The 21,745-nt window shown below is 32.8% G+C and overlaps 1 protein-coding gene across 4 annotated transcripts; it reads right to left on the reverse strand.

Annotated features, from left to right (window-relative positions):
• Positions 1 to 4,266: 4,266 nt before the first annotated feature.
• On the reverse strand, positions 4,267 to 18,368 carry LOC114284677 (uncharacterized). 4 transcript variants are annotated; one of them, XR_014356634.1, is made up of 5 exons: positions 18,232 to 18,368; positions 6,588 to 6,647; positions 6,202 to 6,432; positions 5,530 to 5,685; positions 4,267 to 4,605 (listed from the first exon to the last, which is right to left on the reverse strand). XR_014356634.1 is itself a non-coding variant. In XM_082908997.1 (4 exons), exons 1-4 carry the CDS (start codon positions 7,967 to 7,969, stop codon positions 4,602 to 4,604), a joined length of 318 nt encoding a protein of 105 aa, XP_082765123.1. In that variant the 5' UTR covers positions 7,970 to 9,410; the 3' UTR covers positions 4,267 to 4,601. The 4 variants fall into 4 exon arrangements, 1 of the variants encoding a protein (XP_082765123.1); XR_014356633.1 differs by lacking the exon at positions 18,232 to 18,368 and adding an exon at positions 7,872 to 9,410; XR_003636984.2 differs by lacking the exon at positions 6,202 to 6,432.
• Positions 18,369 to 21,745: the final 3,377 nt, after the last annotated feature.

Raw genomic sequence — 21,745 nt, forward strand, 5'->3', positions numbered from 1 at the left:
CCCGGCCCAAATCCTCGACGGAAAACCTATCACTGTCCCCGTCCCCGTCCCCGTCCCCGCCCCTAATGGAGATCGGGTTTCCCCGACCTCGAAAATTCTCCGGCCCAAATCTGTTTCAACAACACCATCAACAACAACATCATCATCATCATCCCCAATTGTTTCATTTTCAACATCAACATCAACAAAATTATCAACAGATCCACTACCCAAAAAAAAAAATGGACAGAACAAACACATACATATATACATACATACACAAACAGATCTGTCCACTACCCAAAAAAAAAAATGGACAAAGCACGCACATACATGTATAAATACATCTAGAAACAAATCTGAAGAGGACAGAGGTGATGGACGACGGAGAAGGACGGATGAGGCGATGAACGACGGAGGCGATGAACGATTGCGACGACAACAGAGAAAGACAACAGGGCCGCTGAGGCGATAGACGAAAGCTGTGACTGCGACGACGGAGGCGATGGACGACGGAGGGAGATAATCGGCGTCACAAACAGTGGCAGCGGTGGCGCTGAGGAGGAGGAGAGGTACGAGAGTGTGAGAGAGAGTAGAGGGAAGAGAGAGAGAGAGAGAGATGAAGTGAGATGAGGGTTTGGTGATTGGTTTATATATATATAGGGGTAAAATTGTAATTTCACTTTGGGAACAAACGAGAACGGGTCGGAGTCGGGGACGGGGCTGGGACATTAATGCCCGTCCTTGGCCCGAAATTGATCGAGAATTAATTTTTGAATACCATCCCCGTCCCGTTGGGAATATTTTTCAGAAAAAAACCGCTCAAATCGAGATCAGGTCCTCGTTGGGCCGGGTTCGAATTGCCATCCCTAATTGTCCTTGCCCTTTTTTTTCTATATATATAGTTTGATGAGAGTTACTGCACTGACAGTATGATAAAATAGTTGTATTTTATTAAAGTGTAAATCACACTTTACCCTCTTAATATTTTATCTATTTTTTATTTTGGTCTTTTAAATTTGATTTTTTTTTTTAATTTTAGCCCTTTATATTTATAATTCTTTTCACGTTGGCCCTTCATATTTGATTTTTCCTACTTTGACCCTTCATATTTATAATCATTCTAACTTTGGCCCTTCTGATTTGTAATCGTTTCCACGTTACTCCTATACTAACTTTCATTCAAAAAACTAACCGAATCTGTCACATCATCAACACATTAGCTCCATGTGTGATGTAAAAAATTTACTAAAGATGTAAAAAATGAAAAATAAAAAACAAAAAATAGAATTTTTTTTTAGTCTTTAGTGCAATTTTTTTCAAATTTGTTGATCAACATTATTATATTATAGATGTATGTAACTTAGATTTACCTAAAAAAAAAAAAACAAATTTAATTGAAAAAAGGAAAAAGTTCACTAAAGATGAAAAAAAAAAAAAAAAAAAAAAAAAAAAAAAAAAAAAAACCAAAACGATAGCAAACTTTTCATTTAAGAATTAATAATACAAATATTTGAGTCAGTATATTTTGATTTTTTTTTTTTTGGTCTGTCGGAGTAAATTTTTTCGTATAACAAATGAAATGACCATTATTTCGTATACCTAATACCTTTGTAATTCCTCCGCTTAGATCAACTGTGAACTGTTTATAATCAACTACGCCAGACTATTTCATTATCCAAATGGAACAAGACTTGTTTGGAGCAGCATCGTCATAACATAACACAGAAAGCAATTCCCCCAAAGACCGAAGCACTCATCTCAGTTCTCACGCCTAGAGATGTATCCAGTTCGGGCAATTTGAAAGTAAAATTACAAACCAAATGATAGGTTGATGGATTTGTAGATTGACAAATTACGGTTCAGATGGTTTTTAGCAGATTGGCGGATTAAAAAATATTTTAACTAATTATCATATATTTACATAATATATTTTGTATAATATTTTATATATATATAACACAAAATAATTTTACATAATATGTTATATATATATATATATAACTACTAATTTGTAATAAATTTTATATTTTAAATCTCTCTCACATTCATTTTTATATTGATATTTTATTGAAGGTTAAAAAATATATACATTAATTATAGCGGAGCGGAATAATTTAGAAGGCGAATTATAAATTTTAAAGTTTAAACTGCGGTTAACAGTCAGAGCAATACGAATTGATGCGAATTGATACAATTTTGATGGATTAAAGGGTATTTTGACCTACCATACCATTTGGTAACATCATCGTTTGAAGCACCTCATCACACAAATCAAACGACAAAAACAATGGATCATTGGATTTCTTCATATTTGCAGTGAAATAAATAACCTATAGTAATCCCATCTGGTAAGAGTTGGTAAAATTAATGAATTTGAAAATATGTTCAAATTTAATTGTTTATTTTTGAATTAGTCTCAAACAAATTTTATAGTACATATCATTGAATTATTCAAGCAGATCTCAAATCATTTTTAATGAACTGAACAAGAGTATCTCAGTTTATTAACCTGCAATAGATAACATTGAGAATTGTAATTGATATTTGAAATTAAGAAGCCTTTGACAATGTTGAATTAACAAATAATTTTCTCTTTTATAGTTCTCTTTTTTAGTTCGGCTCTGAGTAAATTTTCTTCCAGTTTGTACACCCGGGCAATTGCCAAAGCAGTCGTGGAGAGGGTACTTACGTGGTTTCAAGTTCGAGTTTATAGAGAAATATTGGTCTATATTATAATCTAATTACTAATATACTAATTTGAAAAATCTAAAAATTCCCTAGATGTTGATTTGTGATTATGTATCAATTTTAAGCAATATATAGCAATCCCAATCAAACAATCAAGATAAATCGACACAACGATTTTAACGTGGAAAAACCACAATTGGACACCTTCAATTGTGATAAAAAAACCATGGGCAACAGCCACAAAACAATCCACTAAGAAGATATAAAGGAATTACACAGGTATACTCTCAATTACCTAGCGAATCTACGCCCGAATTGAACCAACCTCTAAGTGTCTCTTCCAACCCCGTCTTCACCTCGGAATTGTCTTGGCGATGAGCCACTCCAGAATCCACCAAAGCTTCAGGCTCGAATTCTTCAGAATCCACCGAAGAACAACTCTCTCTTTTGTGTAGAATAAACAAACAAACTATTGATGTATGCTTCTTAAACCATGAGTTGAATACTCAATAAAAACATCAAAGAAAACTAGCAAAATATTCCCAGATATAAATATTGGAATCCAAAAAGAAGATCTGGAGAAGTTGTCCAAGTTTTAGGAGAAATCCAACTACTTATAGAAAACTAAAGTAATTCTAGTTTTGGAAGAAAACCAATTCCTTATAAAAATCCAAGAATCTGTGTTCGCGCGGTCCACTCGAGAGTGGGAATTATAGGCTTCACGCTCTAGTGGAAGTTTCCACGCTCGAGCGGAGAATCACACCATCCAGTACTTTTTCAGGCAAAGCAGAGATGTTGTGAGCTTGCAATCCCCGCTCGAGCGTCACTTTTCCCGCTCGAGCGGGACGATCAAAATTGAAAAATCTGAAAAACTTGATCCTATTACAACCTCGGTTTTGATCCATGGAAATTGACAAAGGCACGATTCGGGTTGGATTCGCATCTACTAAACTCATAGCCTCACTGAAATAAAAGGTGCGAAAATAAATACAACTGAAAAGAATTTTGTCAAACGGAATTGCCAAGAATAAAACCTAACATAATCTCTATGATGTGAAAAAATAAATAAATAAGTAAATAAATTTATGTGATTCTAACGTTCTTAGAACAGAGTCATACAAACGCCATTAAAAGTGTTCTTCTGGTTCAATAATAAATTGATGTCTCTAGCATCTTGTTTGGGTCTCCGATTAAATTGGGGGGGGAAAAAAATTAAACATTCTTGGGAAACTAATAAATTTTCGTAGATTTTCTTTTCATCATTGTTTCCCAAAGTAACTAACCAAGGAATAATGATAGATTTCTTTTCGCTTTGTTGGTGCCAAGCCAAGCATGAGCTAAGTTTGACTGAGGCTAAAAAAAAATTATTTTACTAAAAAATCTTTAACTCATTTAACAAACTTGTTTATCGTCAAAAACGCACTTTCAATCACTCTAAAAAATCATTAAAAAAGGCCAAGAACTAGGAGTTTGTCGACTGAATTAGTTTTTTTAACATTAGTTGTTGAGCTCACTCCCAAAGAATAGAAAAAAATCTCCGCAAAATGGTACCCAAAAATAAATAAATAAAAAATAGTGTTGAACAGAGTGAACATGAAACAAACATAAGAAGCATGACTAGAAGACCTCTTCAATGAAAATATGATGATGTTCAACAAAAACGTACTGATAACAATAACTTCGAATACAAGTTGCATGTGACATTACAAGATGCTGAAAGAAAAAATTTCAAATTCCAAAATCGTTTTGCTCCTAAAATTGATATTTCCACTAAACATAATTCAAAACAATAGAGACTTTTTCATCTGGTATGCCTCGAAAGGATCAGAATCTCGGAGGCAGTTCCATTTGGTAAAGACAAGTCATATGTTATATCATCCATTAGGTCATGCTTTGAATCCATTGAATGTTTGAAATTAACCAATTTTGTTTTACCTGCATTTGCAATCAACAAAGTTAATGTACAAAAAAACATGATAATATATAATAAATAAACTTAATCTATATATCAACAGGTCATTTGAAAGACAAAAAATATATATATTATTCCAATATGTTATATAGATCATTTGAACCCATTGTGTTCACCACATTTCAAGCAAGCTGTTTATTTTCCTCAACAGTTGTTAGGTCAGGTAGGATGAATCTACCATCGACAGATGATATCATACCAATATTGTCATTTTGGGGTTAATTATATGAAATTTAGTTGGAATGAAGAATCCAAAGATCCATCTTTCAAGTTGGAATAGTATGGACTCCCATGGAGTTTGGTGGTTTGGGTTTGCATCCTTCCAGTTCTCTTTTTTTCTTTTTTTTTTTTTTGGCACCGAAGTGTCCGAATCAAAGTCCGACTACTCCCCAGGGTGCACAGGCTCTCGGCAATGAGTTTTCCACAAATACAACTCAATTAATTCAAGGGTTTTCTCCCAATCCGATGGCCCACGGAATTGTTAGCACCTAAGAAGTTTCGATCTCTGAAACTTGGAAGGAGCACACCCTCAAGACCTAAGGTTTTGCCACCACACCAACCCCTTGGGGTTGCATCTTTTCCGTTCTTTTATGCTGTGTTTGGTTTGGGGATTTGGAGAGGGATTTGGAAAGGGAAAGAGAAAGAGAAAGGAAAAAGGTGTGTGAAACTAGATGAAATATAGATATATTTTATTCATATTTTACCTAATTTTTTCCTTTCTCTTTCCAAATCCCTCCTCAAATCCCCCAACCAAATACAGCGTTAATGAAGCCTTATTAGGAAACTGGCTTTAGAGGTATGCTAAAGAAGAGAAAAATTTACAAGGATGAATAATTGTATGTTTGGCATGGAACGAGGAGGCTGGACATCAGAATAGTTTAGTGTACCTCATAGGAAGGGTTTGAGGAAGGGGATGAGCAAATGTTGGACAGATTTTACCACGCACGTGAAGTTCCAAGTCAGGAGATGGAAGTAGGATCTCTTTTTGATATGATGTATGGTGTGGAGATATCCCCTTTTTGCCAAAGTTGCTCTTTACAATACTGCAGCAAATAAAGAGGCTTTAGTAAGAGATTATTTGAGATTCACCAAGTTAGATTTTTTGGCCTATCCACGATTGGGAAGTTGGATAATTTGGAAAACTTTCTTGAAACCCTTTATGGTGTAAGTATTCAGCTGGATGGAGTGGATAGAATTAGGTGGAAGTGTATAAATGGCAAACCTTCAATAAAATCCTCTCATTCCAATGTTGATGAAAAATGGGAGGTGCACTTGAGAACATTAAGGCTCTTGGAGCCTATGTGCAAAGTGCAAAGTGCAAGTGCATACCTGATGGCACACACTTTTCAAAAAAATAATTTTTAAGAAAAAAGGATTCATAATATATAAGAGAAAAAAAAAAAATCAAAATAGTATACATACATAATCTATTAACTCAAATTGTTAGGCTAGTTCAATATCTTAAATTTCAATAAAGAACTTTGAACACAATTATTAATGGACAATATGACACAAATTACACAATTCAATAGAAATTTTTAATAAGCTTTAGTTTGCACCTGGAACATAGCTGTGCATTAGATGCCTGCCCTGTAGGTATTAATGATTTGCCAATTGTCTACAATATTTGATCCTTTTTTTAAGACAACTTCTTCAGCATTTTAGCAGATTTAGCCTTCATTTTTCTTAAATGTTCCTCCAAATCATCATCCCTCTTATATTCCTTATTGCAAGACCCTTGTTCTGAGGAGGTGCTGCCATTCAAATCTTTGCCCTTGACACCTACACCCCTGTCAAGGACATGACCTTGAGAAATGGCAGTGAACCTCATCAAATCAATTTGTTCCAGAAAAAATATATTAGAAACATCAAAAACATTACAAAGTAACTGATGAATGTGGAAATCACGTAATAGTTTACTCAATCTAAACTGAAAAGAAATTACCAGATCACTAAGCTCCTGGATCTCCGTAGATGCATATATTTGCTTGTAACATAAGGAGTTCTATCAACAATAAAACGAGTTATTTTCTTCAATCATTTTTTGATAAAAGCATAAATAAATAATTAAAAACTCTTTTTAAAGGCATTGAATTTATCCTCATGAAAATATGGAACCAATAACTACCTCCAGAAAACTAGAGATTTAAAAATTAATAGTGACGATCAATGTAAGCCATCAAAAACACATGATGATTCACAAGGCACATATTTTGCCATAGCCAACAAGACGCATTTTGCGAGGGCAGTCATTATACCTTTGCAAAGAAAAAAAAAACATTACGCAAATATTTTCCTCCGAAAATATTTTCATTTGTGATAACTAGATGATGTAATTCCTGTAGTTTCTCTCTTTTGTGACAATTGTTTTGACATTTTACCAAGTATTTGCATGGACATAAAACCTAGGCAAATAGGCATTTTCTTAGGGCATTTTGCTACTCTCACAAAAGGCCATATTTGTTATGGAGCTAGAATACCAACTAGACCCTATTTCTGGATAATCTATTCTACCACAAATTTTCACCTATAATATATATACTAAATTATTAGTCCTGTGACATGACTCCTGGGCAAGAATCCCATGTTGTTGCCATAAAAGTTTCTCAACACTTGTTCTATAAAAAAAAATTCTCCTTGAATCATTTTATTTATTTATTTATTTATAAAATCAGGTGTCTAGGTTAGCTCACACGCACCTCAACTAATCCAAGACCCACGAAAAGCACACCCTCCACATAGATCGGATAAATCTCGAGCAGATCCTGCGGACATGGACCCAAAGAATTGATAGCACCTAGTGAGAGTTGAATTTGAGACCTAGAGGAAGCACGCCCCCAAACCCCAAGTTGCACCCACTAAACCAACCCCTTGAGATTTCCTTGAATCTACATTTCATCCTAAATTCCTAACCAGACATCTATTTCTATTGTCGTCCTTTTTCAATAAGTTTGTTTCCTAGAACCTACGTGCTCATTCAAGTACCACCCATTCAAAGAGAATCCAACAATTTTGCCCAGAGTTCATAACACTAGTTCTTTTAGAATTCATTTACACATGGTCCAAGAATCTCAAACAAGTTTTGAGAAATATCTTTCCCTACAAATATGTTACTCTAACTGTTAATCCCACTCATTCAGAAAAAAGAAGTGTTAATGCCACTCCCATGCCTTTCACACAAGAAGTGGGCAGTTTTTTCCAGAGTTTCCTTAAAACATCATAAACTTACATTGCTTGAAACATCTCTGTGATGAATTTGAGAAAAAATAGTCTGGAGTTTGGGGTAGACCTCAGCATGCTGTTTCTTGCTATGGTTTCAACTTTCATATGCTACCTCTATCTCTCTGTTCAATTCTTCAAACTGGAGATCAATTTCACCATACAGCCTTAGTATCAGTAATAAGTGTCTCTATTCGTGCTTGAGTGCTTTGGTCATGAGTTGACCTGGGAACCACAAAATTAAATTCACAAATAACCAACTCATATTGATAAGATTTCTGAAGCATTACAACTTCATAACAATTTCCACTGCCATAAGTGGAAATCAACATTTAAATCTAACCTTCTCCAAGAAACAAATAAAAATGATTTTATTGATATATTTATTTAGCCATGCGTAAATGACTACTATTGTAAATAACTAACAATTTTATTTATTTATTATAAATAACTAGTAACTTTTTTTTATTTTTTATGTTTAAGGTAAAGACAAGCATCGTCAGGATTGGAGCGTGGCCTGTAGTTTATTTTGTCACAATTGTTGTCATGCTGGATTTTGTCTCTTAGTTTTACTGTTATTAAGTTGGACAGCTTGTTAATCAACAATTTATGTAATTTTCCTTTCATATTGATAAAGTTTTCTTCCTTTTTTTTTTCAAAATAAACAAAATTTCATTAAAAAAAAAGAGTGTGAGTAGAAATTTTGTTGGACAAACAGTCCAACGATACATAAATGAAACAAATATAAGAAATACATTCCGCTAAAACAAAAATCACAAACAAGTTACAATCCAATCAGAATGAAGACAAAGAAAGGATAATCTTGACATTCCTTTGTGACCAAAGTTCACAATGAAGCTGATGACCAAAGTTCCAAAGGTATCACTCACTTCGTGTTTCCCCAAAATATGCCAATTGAGAGATAACAAAGCATAAGGTCTTCTTCTCCGAATGAAGCACAAGTATTACTTCTACCATTACCAACCATAAAAATACTTCACTTTCTTTGGGAAGGAGCATGGGAGGAGTTTAAATACCACTTGGTTGATTGGGACACAGTCTGAAAAGGGGGTGAGATGCCTTCAGTTGTAACTTCCTGTTTGTGGTGGGTAATGGTGATGAAGTGAGCTTTTGGGGTCATTATTGGTGTGGAGAGGAGAAGTTGGAGGTGACCTTCACTAATATTGCCAAGGTCACCTTCAATAGGGAGGCTTCAATGAGTGAGTATTTGAGGAGGGACGATGACCATGTGTCGATATTATCCTTCGGAGAAAGATTAATGATTGGGAGTTGGAGGTGTTGGGGATCTTCCTGCATGCTTATATGTACTTGATGGTATGCAAGCTTAGATTCCGTATTGATCAGTATGCACCTTAAGTGCTTCCGATTTCGTGTCTAACAATCCAATTCCATTTCCAATTAGTATCTTAAGGATCTAAAATCAGTTCACCAAGCTAACTAACCACCATAAGCAAAAACCCACATTTAAGACAACGTAATAGATTCAGTCAATCAAAACCCATAAAAAAATTTAAAAAAAAAAAAAAAAAAAAAAAGATCATGACCCATACCATACCTGCTACAATTATGAGGTTAATATGATAACTCTTAAATGTTTGGCCTGAACCCATAGTCAAATTATATCAATGCAGAATAAACACATCTCCAGGTTAAATATGGATTAGATGTGACAAGTTCAGGTTATAAAAAATATATATATAGAACATTAATATTTCAACTATTTCCCACCATTTTCTACTTGCTAATGTTCAATTATCAACCATTACCACAAAACAGTATATAACAATGCTGACCAGTCGTCATAGCATTCGATAACAATTTTACATACAAAACTAGAATATTAAGGTTTGCCATATAGGCAGGAAACCAAATCTAGTATAAGATATAACTGAGAAATGTAAAAATGTTGAAATTTGAGTTGAATAGAGCTTTTAAATGTCTTTCCTCTTCCTGCACACTAGCCTTCTAGAAAATGCATCATTTTGGTTTGTTGAGTAAGATAAGGTTCTCCTCATAAGTATCAACAACAAAATGGTTTGAAGTAGCGTAAATACCCAAATTCTTAATTTGTTGGCTCGAAGGGTCATATGAAGAAAGCACCCAATCCCTTGGTGCTTTTGCCACCAGTAATACATGACCGTTATTTCGGATACCTAATACCTGTGCAATTCCTCCGCTTAGATCAACTGTGAACTGTTTACACCAAGAATCAACTATTCCATACTCTTTCATTATCCAAATGGAACAGGACTTGTTCACCGCAGTATATTCATAACATAACAGAGAAAGCAATCCCCCAAAGACTGAAGTACTCATCTCAGTTCTCACACCTACCATACCATTTGGTAACATCATCGTTTGAAACACCTCATCAGACAAATCAAACGACAAAATCAATGGATCATTGGATTTCTTCATATTTGCAACAAAATGAACAGCCCCTTCTAAATAAGAAGCGAATCGCTCCGTATAACCTAAAGTAATCCCATCCGGATAAGAGTTGATGGCTGTGCTAGACATTTTCCACAAGCCCGCATTAAGGGAGTAAACCTCAATGTGTGTTGTTGGTTCGTCCTTAGTTGGATAAAAATTATCTATTCTAACCACCTTATAATCGTTGTTACGTGGATCAAATCCGAACCCATGACGATGAAAAGACGTCTTGATTGTAGGCTTGGGTATGGCCATGGACTTTCTAATCGATGGGTTCCAAAGAAAATACCGATCTTGTTCGAAAAAGCAAAACAAACCTTTCGCAGACCCAATTGCGAAAAAGAAGCTGAGACGACAGGTCTTAAAAGGGAATTCAAGCTGTTTATATTCATCAAATGCTTCTTCAGTATCAATACAGAGTTTGTAGTGCTCTGTTCTGGGTGGTGGAACAGAAATACATTGCCTAACTATAAGGAGTGGAAGATTATCGTAGCTGTTTTTATAGGTATTGGAAGTGAGGGAGTGATTGAGGTGGGAATTGATGAAATTAGGGCTTGTGATGAGAGAGTTCCAAGATTTGGAAACAGACCTGAATTGGATTAGGGATTTGGTGGGTAGTCTCTGGAGGATTTCAACCACGATTTCGTCTGGAAAAAAGTCCGACATCGCAAGAGAAACTGTGCTTTCTCTTCTTCTTCTTCTTCTTCTTCTTCTTCTTCTTCGTCTTATAGGCCTTGAGTTCAGCTCAGTTTGGTGAGCATTCCTATCAGCTCACCCACCCTAATTTTATCCTAAAATAAATATCATTAAAAAATTAATTCCTTATTTGAAAGAGTCTTCATCCACCTACCCCTTATTTGAAAGAGTCACTTTTTCTTCTACCAACCTCAACAAACTCTCTAATATTATTTTTTTATTTTATTAAAATATTATTTTCCATTATTTTCATTATTATTCCATTGTAGCAACGTGCAGTCGCACTTAAAAAAAAAAACTCTCTAGTATTATTTTTTTATTTTATTAAAATATTATTTTTAATTATTCTTCTATTGTAACAATGTGCAGTCACACTTTAAAAAAAAAAAGACGAATTACCCTTACAATTTTTATAATTTGGTATTTGTCTTATTTTAATTTTTAACTTTTCAATTATGATATATTTGATCTTAAAATTTAAATTTTATTTTAAATAAGAACAATTAAAGATATCATTGCTCAATTTCAAGAGTAAAGTCATAAATTTGATAAAATATAAATCAATTTAATAAAAATAAATGTTAAAAAATATTTTTGAATTTTTAAAAATAATTTCTACCCATCAAAGATAAAATTATGTAAAATTGATAAATCTTTCAGATATTTATTTATTTATTTTACCAAATTAATTTTTATTATGTGTTTGGTTGATAATCATGTAATAGGTAGTTGCTAGGCTTTTAATATATGAAATATTTTTTGTTTTGGATTTTTTGATTTATGCTATGTTTGAATTGAATGATTTGGAGAGAAACGAAAAGAAATTAAGCGATATGTATTTCTTTTACTTGTTTGGATAACCTAAGTGGAGAGAAATATGAAAAAAATTGAGAGAAACTCATTTCCCTTATAAGTCTCATTTTTAATCTTCCCAAAAGTGGAGAGATTGGGAGAGAAAAGAAACCACTATTTTCATAATATCAATTTTGTCCCTATAAAAATAAAAGAAATAAAATGATTGAAAATATAAAAATGTTATTTTAGTAATATAACATAAAATAATTTTTTTTCTTTTCTCTTAATGAAATCTAACCAAACAAAAATAAGAGAAATCACAATCATTTCTTTTCTTTTATTTCTTTCTTATCCAAACAAAAAGGAAAAAAATCACAATCATTTCTTTTCTTTTCTTTTCTCTTATAACTTAAGTAATCATTTCTTTTCTTTTCTCTCCTAAGTTTCCAAACAAAGTGTTAACGGATTGATTTAATAATGATATCTAAGTTGTCTCTATACTTTACTTTTGGAAAAATAAAAACTAATTTAATGAAAACAAAAACAAATGTCCATTACATTATTCATCCAAACACATAATAAAAATTAATTTGGTAAAAATAAATAAATAATGTTTAGAAAATTTATCAATTTTATATAATTTTATCTTTAGTGGGTAGAAATAAATTTTAAAAATTAAAAAATATTTTTTTGACATTTATTTTTGTCAAATTATTTTATATTTTATCAAATTAACGACTTTGCCCTTGAAATTGAGCAATGATATTTTCAATTATTCTTATTTGGAACAAAATTCAAAATTCATGATCAAATATGTCACAATTGAAAAATTAGGAATCAAACTAATACAAGGTTCAAACTATAAAGACCATTAATATAATTCGCCCTAAAAAAATAACAAAAAAACATAATTGCATTTTTGAGAGAGCTACAATAACTCCCTACAAATAGGGAGAGACTATAGCAACTCTTATATTTAGGAGGTTGGATAAGGGTAGGGATGTAATTTTGGCCCGGCCCAGTCCATTCGGGCTCGGCTCGGGCCGGGCCGAGCCGATGTCGGGCCTGGTGGGCTCTCGCCAAAAAATCGGGCCTAGCCGAACCTGGCCACGAGCATGAAAACTAGGCCCAAGCCCTAGTCCAGGCCCAGGGGTGGGTCTTTGAGCGGGCCAGCGGGTCGGGTCTCGAGTCAGGCCCATGGACTTGGGCTCGAGCTTTGGGTGGACTTGAGCAAGCCAAAATAATTTTTTTTTATTTTTTCCATTAAAAATAACACCAAACATCGGGTGGGCCGAGCGGGCCTTAAGCGGGCCAATGGGTCGGGCCAAACTTTTCGGGCCCATGAGCTGGGTCGGGCTTTCAAAACGATGGTCCAAGCCCTGACCCAAAGCCTCAGGCTGGGCTTAGGCTCGGGCCTTAACGAGTCGATCCCACCTCAGGCCGCTCGCGGGCCACGGGCCAAAATTACACCCCTAGATAAGGGAAATGCTGGAGGTGTTTTTTTGACAAAAGAACTTATTTTGACTAAAAAGTAATATAAGAGAGTTGATTGGAATGCTCTTAGCACACAAGAAAGTTTAAATTTGTTACAAGAATTCTTATATTTTTGCAAAAATATTATCTTAATTAAATTTATATGAGAAGTAATATTTTATTTTTGTTTTGTTTTCTTTCATTTTATTTTCTACCATTTTTACTTTTTATAATTTATTTCTTTCTAATCAAACGGAGCCAAGATTCTTGGAGGGAAGGAAAAATTATTTGGTACTTGCTTCAAATTGAATTTAGGAAATTCTACTTTACATACTCGTGTATTTATTAGTTAATTTTTTTTATTCAATTATGATATTATTTTAATTACAACTTATGAGATTTTTGGTTATGATTTTTTTTTTTAATTATGACTTAGAAAATATAAAATTATGCCCTTTTTTTTTCTTTAGTTATAAGATGCATATAGTAATAATTAAAGGGTTTATTACACTTTATACTTCTAAACTGTTGTCAAATTATTTACTTAGTATTTAAACTATCGATTGAGTTTCCTATCGTTCATATATATAAATTAAAATTTATTTAGTCTCTAAACCATCAATTAAGTCCCTAAAATATTTAATTCAAATTTATTTAGTCCCTAAAGTATTTAATTCTAACCTATAAATTAGTAAAAGAGCTTATGCAGTTAAGATTTTATTTCCAAAAACTTTAAATTTTTATTGTCTTTAAAAAGTGGACGTTAGTTCTTATTGTCAATTTTTTTATAAGAATAAGGATAATTATTTATACCCGTTATTATTTTCTTACCTATCTTCTACAGTGACTACATGCTTGTCTTTATTTAGTATTATATGCTAAATTTCATTCATAATTTCTCCTTTATTATTTTTAAGTTTTTCACTAAATTCTTTTATAACTTCCTTAATATATTATTTTATTCTATTATTATTTGTGACGAAATATTATTATTTAAATTATTTTTTAGTATATATAATATTTGTATAATTTTATTGATAAGATTGATAAACCATATTTTAATATTAATTTAAACTAACAACGAAATAAAATATTTTCTAAAGACAATAAAATTTTAAATTTTTTGTTCTAATAAAATCTTAATTAAGTAGGATTTTTTACTAATTTATAATATTTAAGAGCATTATTTTATTTATATAATTCTTTCAAGAACTAAATATGTTTGAAATAAATATTTTAAGGGTTTAATAGATTAAATTGATAATTTAAAGCTTAAAAAAAGTTTGATTTATGTATTGGTAATAATTTAAGAGTAAAAAATATAATAAATCCATAATTAAAATTATAAAATTTTACATGCATATGTAATAATTTTTTTAAGATTCCACTGTGAAGTAATTTTTCATTTATTGTCAAATAAAATCAAGTGACCCCCACCTAGACAATTTTTTAATTAAAAATATAATTTTCTTTTCTTTTCTTATTATTTATTTCTCCATTGTATTTCTCTTTCTACTCCAGATTTTCAACCTATTATCACTTCCCTATCTTTTCCAGCAACCCCTACCTACTCCTATTCACCCTTGGCATCTCTTTTTATTCACCATTATCCCATTCCATTTTCAACCTTTGTTTGTCAGTTTCATATTTTCCCCACTACGTAGGTTTCGTTTGGCATGTAGTGTTTTTAACTTAAAATTTAAAAATTTAATAAAAAATTAAAAAACTTATAATTTATATTAAAAAATTGAAGATTTACTTTCTTTTTTTTCTCTTTTTTTTTTATGTCTTTTCAAAAAAAATAAAAAATAAAAAATTATTCTAAGGCCTTATTTGTCATACATTAATTTAGTCCATCTTTTTATCTTTTCAGCAATGATTCAGAGCATTAATGACATGGCAAGAAAAAATAAATAAACCAAGACCAAAGCATCACATCATAGCGGGTAGGATCCACTGACAGCTCATTAGATCTGGCTTTAAAACTCAAAAATTAGAGCTGTAAAGCATTTTTCTTATCTTTCTATCTTTTTTTGGTTACATCAATTAATATCTCCTCTCTATTTTTATATATATCTTTTTATAAAAAATCAAAAAATATACTTATTTAAAACATCTCAAACTACTCCTTAAATACACTTATTTTTTTACCTTATATTTTAATCTAGAGTTACCGTATTCCCTCATTTGTCACCTGTGACCAAACCCAACCCCAAACCCAAACCCAAATCCAAACCCACTCTTTCATTCCATTGATTTTACTAAAATATTGCACAATAATCATTTCATCCATAATGTCACAACCAAAAACATTGGATTAGAAGGTTGGTTAAAATATTTTCAATAATCATTTAGTCCATAATGTCAACACCCATATTGGATAGAAGGTTGGTAAATGTCACAATCATCCCATCGCCCAAATCTTAATTCAATTTCTAATTCCATCTGTTTGGTAAAGTGCTTTAATACATGGATTTTATTTTGAATTTATTGGTTTCTAATGACTTTTCTTAAAAATTGTCGTTTTTCAAAAATCCAGGTGCTTTTAGACTAGAAGAACCCTAAAAAAAATTAAATAGACCAAATTTTTAGAATACAAAAAAAACCAAGAAAATTGATGTGGATGCCACTTGGGATGATTGGGATCATAAAGAAGGGAGGGAAAAAGCAAAAGAAAGAAAAGTGAGAACAAAATTTGCTATTCTTTGTATCTTTCCTCCCATTGAATATTAGCAGATATTTTAATATTATAATATATTATAAGTTTGATTTTTTTTCTTTCCTTTCAAGTTTTCTTTTCTTTCTCTCTAAGTGTTTGCCTAAGTCAAGTCTTTTTCTTTGCCTCCAAGTCTCCTCCAAAGAACTTTCTTGCCAAGCTTCCTCTCCTACACTTATTCTCCAAGCAACTTCTAAGAATCCTCCAAGCAACTTCTGTGATGCCCCAAGATTTGAGGACATCATAATAAGATTTAGAACTTAAAATCAATTTTGTTAATAATTAACCGCTCTTCAATTGTTGTCACCAATATTACTAGCATTAATTAACGACTCAGAAATTAGAAGTTCTTAAATTATAACTCCAATAAAAACTTAAAACTTAGTCTTAGTACATAAAAGCAACACGAATATAACAAATAAAATAAATTAGAAACTTAAAAAAATGGTTCATGGATCTTGGGCACTTTTCAAGCTAACCAAGGCTGAGTGTCACCTTGTAAGGCCTCGGTGTTTCCTTCGGTTTCTTTGGTACCTGGCATAAAACGCCAGGGCAACAGGAATGCCAGTGAGGGACGAGCTCAATAAGATACTACAACCCGAAAATACCCACCCCGATAATAATACTCACAATTTATGAATAATGTGCAGTAACATAATAATAAGTAACATTAGTAAGCATAAAATGAATGCTATCAGTTAAAATAATAACAATAGATAATAATAAATCAAAAAAAAAATATAACAAACGGAAGCAGTATTTCATCATAAGGAATATGCCCACCTTTCTTTTTAAATTTTTATAGATTTAGGTTATCAGATAAATTTAAATAACTCCCCGCGGAGCACTATTTTCACTCAACCGCTAAGCAATGACCACGGGCAATTCTGACTCTCCCTTGGTCAAATGTTCAAATGTTACTTACTGTAACTACTAATGATGCCCACGCACCAGGGTTACATACCCGAGTCGTGATATCACGGTCTGCTCCAAGGAAACAGTCTATGTTGTAAACACCCGCACTACCAACCTTGTATCGCCTACACCGATTAGAGCTGAAATACCTTCCCGTGCCATGTTAAGGTTCGCAACTCACTTGCGCAAGATTCTAAACCAGGCTCACCCCATCACTTTTAAATTTTAATGTATCATTGGTTAAATTTCGTGTTTCTTTACTTGTTGAGATATTCACAATAATTCAACTTTAATTACCAATAATGTTATACCAACTCATTAAAATTCTCAACATAAAATATTACACATGTCACACAATAGTAAACAAATGTGCAAAATTTAAATAAATAATTTATTTAAACCATGGTATGAAATAATAATTTAGATACCAATAAATCATAATTACACACATGCATGGATTTTTAATCTACAATATTAGACTAGCACAATATTAAATTTTTAGTCCAAATAAATAATTGAAGAGATAATTTTTTTATTCCTCCTTAATCTGCCAGAATTTTCAGAATGCTTAACTCGTAATTAAAATTATAAATAAATTACTTATACAACTCTAAAATTCATATAAATCTACAGAATACTCAATAAACATGTTATGGTCATTTTTCAGAAAGCATTTTCCAAAAATAAATTATAAATAATTATGAAAAATTCCAAGAGAAATTTATGACACAGATTTGTCACATTTTCTTAAATTAATTCCATACTTAAATTTATAAATCAATTCCATAATCTAAAAATTTATTATGAAACTAGACTTCTCAAATTTCATTTTTTGTTTAGCAATTACCAGATTTGGTTTAATATAAAATTTTTAATGATTTTCAAACACATAGTGAAATCTGCCTATAGCCCCAGATTTGGTTAAAAATCTGTATAAATTCGTACAAAACTCCATAATTGTTACAAAACTTCAGAGACGAAGTAGACATCATTCTAAACAACTTTGTAAAAGAAGTCATCTTCAAATTTTGAGTATAAAATTGTCTAAAAATTCATACAAATTTTCTAGCAGATTCAAGAACCAAATAAATTCTTCAATCCTCTCTTTAATGGTATAAACTATACATACAAGCTTATTTCCATAATAATGCCATGACTTTAAGACTATTAATATCTTCAAATATTTGATATATACATCACAAAATTTACATATATATATATATATAAATTTCTAATCTATAAATTAGTCATTTTATCATATTAATATAATCTGAAAATTCCAATAATTAAAAAAATGAGTGAGTTGAGAGAGTTTTCTTACTTAGTTGTAGGATTGAAATGGAATAGTGAAATGGTAGGAAAATATGAAACCTTCTTGACCTCCTCCACTTGTTAACTCACTCCTTCACACATTTTCTTTTCTTAGTTTCCTTTACATTCTTTATTCCAAGAGTAGCATGCTCATGTATATAAACATGCTGAGTGAGGCTTCTCACTCACTCACTCACTCTCACTCTCTCTCTGTCTTTCTTCTCATCATTTTTGTCACTTGGTATCTTCTCAACCCAAGAATTATGATGAGGTGAGAGTTCTTATCTTTACATGCAAATAAATATGTGGCAAAGTTGCCACCAAAAATCTGTTATTTTTTTATTTTTTTTTTTTTGTATTTGTTTGAATTGCTTAAAATTGATACACTAAAATTTTTAACTAAGGTATTTAGTAAGAATAATTATCATATTGAATCCTAATTAAAATAATTTATAAATAATAAATATTGAATACCCACAAAATTATTATTCTTAATAATGTCTTTGTTAGTGATTGAATTTGGTTAATTTAAAACTAATTTTTACACTATTATGTATTTTATATAAACTCTGGATAAAGTTAATTAATTAATTTATTTATTTATTTATTATTATTATTATTTTGAATAATTAAATACAGGTTTTCACAACTTCCAAGAATCCTCCTAGAAACTTGTCCACCAAGCTTTGATCTCCTATAAATTGAGCTAACTTCTTATCTTGAAGGATAGAAGGAGTATTTGTTGTTTTATTATATATGTGTGAGATTATCAAGCAAATAAAAAAAAGGTGTATGTGATGAAGCTTTGGGTTCAACCAATTGTGCAGTATTGGTGAACCATACGACTTAGTCGGCGTGTTGTATCCTAGAGGGGACAAGGCAAGGTTTTTTTTGCTGCACCAATGTGAGACTTTGCCTAACCGCAGAGGGCTTGAATCTCCTTAAAGAGAGCGAATTTCCCGCGCCTCAGCCCTTACAATAATTATTGTAATTTTTATTATTTGTATTTTTTGATGTTTCATTTGTAATTATCACCAACAATTTTAAGGGGATTCAAACAGTAAAATTCATGGAGCCAGTATTGGAGAAGCCCAACGAGAATACCGGTGATCTCAACAAGCCCTTCCGATTCAAGGGAGCCCATTTCAAAAGATAAAAAGGTAAGGTGCTTTTCTACCTCAATCTCCTCAAGATAGCCTATATCCTGATCGAGAAAAATCCGAACAAAGTCCCCTTTGAAGAGATGATTGACGAGGAGTATGCCGCTTATCTTGAAAAAATCGAGAAATACAACACAGATGAGTATAAATGTCGGTATTATCTTTTGAATTGTCTTTCGGATCAATTTTATGATTATTATGATACTACTTACACCACTGCCAAGAAAATTTGAAAAGCCTTGCAGAATAAATATGACACTGAAGAGGCAGGCGCGAAAAAATACGCTGCAAGCCATTTTTTCCGCTATCAGATGATAGATGGAAAATCAATGATGGAGCAAGTTCAAGATTTTCAAATGCTAATGGCTGAAGTTAGATCCGACGGCATCAAAATTAGAGACAATCTTGTTGTGGCAAGTATTATTGACAAACTACCATCATCTTGGAAGGAGTTCCAGAAGTCAATGCGTCACAAGCAAAAAAGACGTCATTGGAGACTCTAATCACACGGATTCGGGTGGAGGAGGAAGCACGAGGACAAGATGCGCTTATGACACAAGAGCATTCCACAGCAAACGTAAATTTAACTTCTGGAAATACTTCACCTAAAGGTTGATTTTATAAAAATAGTCACTTAAAGCCAGTTAAGAAATTTTGGAAAAATGTTGGAAGGTCACAAAATAAAAATTACCCGAGGAAAAAAAAATGGAACCGAGAACCCCCTTCACAAGATCTGACAAATGTGACATGCTTTGTGTATGGCAAAAGTGGGCATATTGCTCAAACTTGCAAATTTCGGAAACAACAGTCTCGACCGCAGGCTAATGTTACCGAGGAACCATTTGTGGTTATAATTACAGATATTTTTATGGTTCAATCTGTGGAAGGGTAGTGGGCAAACTCTGGTGCCAATAGGCATGTCTGCTATGATAAAGATTGGTTCAAAGATTTTACTTATTTTAATAAGGAGATGATTGTTATGCTTGGTGACTCCAGTTTAACCAAAGTGCTCGGGTGTGGGGATGTTGAGCTAAAATTTACCTCTGGACGTGTGCTTATTTTAAAAGATGTGTTGCATGCACCGTCTATGAAGAAAAATTTGATGTCGAGTTATTTGCTCAACAAAGCTGGTTTCAAGTAGATTATTGAATCTGACCAATATATAATCACTAAAAAAGGCATATTTGTGGGAAAATGATATGCATGTGATGGAATGTTTAAATTAAATATTGAGAATGTAGAAAATTTAATGTATAAAGAGAAATAGAGAATTGTATTATTGATTGATATTAATGTTATATTGATTGATTTTTAGTTATGGTTACAATGATTCCTATATATAGGAGAGGGTGAGTGTGTAGTAGGTGAGGAGTAGGTGAAGTGGAGGTGGTAGTGGTGTAGTGGGTTAGGTTTAGTGGAGTAGGTGAGGTGGTAGTGGTGTAGTGGGTTAGGTTTAGTGGAGTAGGTTTAAGTGGGTGAAGGTTTAGTGGAGTAGGTGAGGTGGTAGTGGTGTAGTGGGTTAGGTTTAGTGGAGTAGGTTTAAGTGGGTGAAGTAGGTGGAGAGTAGGTGGATTTTAACAGCCCCCCGCAAACTCAAAGGGGATAGGAACTAACCAACTTGAGTTTGGAGAGAGTAACAAAACAAGAAAATACATAAAAATAAAAGAGGATAAGAGACACTGTATGGTCGTGTCAGACCATTGGTGAAGACACTGGATGGTGGTGTCGTAACGTTGTAGAGGACACTGTATGGGGGTGTCATAACCATGTAGAGGACACTGTATGGTGGTGTCATAACGGTGTAGAGGACACTGGATGGCGGTGTCAGACCGATGTAGAAGACAGTTTATGGGGTCATGTCGGACCGTTGTAGCAGACAATGTTGTGACAGTTGTGGTGACAGTTTACGGAGTCTTGCTGGACCCTTGTAGAAACTAACCGGAATCAATGTCGGGACAGTTTACAGAGTCTTGTCGGACCCTTGAAGGAGCTAACCGAAATCAATGTCGGGACAGTTTATAGAGTCTTGTCGGACCCTTAAAAAATACACTGTATGATGGTGTATATAGGCTGCCCAAATATATATATATATATATGGATATATATAGTGAGCCCTCAAAAGTCGCGCCCTCAAAAGGTGTGCCCAATCTTTCAAAAGGCGTGCCATCAAAAGGCGTGCCCAAGGCGTGCCATCAAAAGACGTGCCCATGTTTTCAAAAGGCGTGCCATCAAAAGGCGTGCCCAATCCATAAAAAGGCGTGCCATCAAAAGGTGCGCCAGACATGCGGCGATGCACGTGATCGACAGAACGCGTGTCGGCCTCTTTGTCATGGTCTTTATAAACCGAAGTGGAGGCTAAGGCTT

Source organism: Camellia sinensis, chromosome 15 (assembly GCF_055761805.1).
Source record: "Camellia sinensis isolate YWXY chromosome 15, ASM5576180v1, whole genome shotgun sequence".
NCBI lineage: Eukaryota > Viridiplantae > Streptophyta > Magnoliopsida > Ericales > Theaceae > Camellia > Camellia sinensis.

Excerpts from the sequence above, each read along its gene's own strand:
- LOC114284677 (XM_082908997.1), bottom strand. The coding sequence starts at position 7,969 with ATGAAAGTTGAAACCATAGCAAGAAACAGCATGCTGAGGTCTACCCCA. Across the intron at positions 6,648-7,871 it reads ACAGAGATGTTTCAAGCAAT|AACTCCTTATGTTACAAGCA; the intron begins GTAAGTTTATGA and ends TATTGTTGATAG. Across the intron at positions 5,686-6,587 it reads TCCAGGAGCTTAGTGATCTG|TATTGTAAAGAGCAACTTTG; the intron begins GTAATTTCTTTT and ends TATTTGCTGCAG.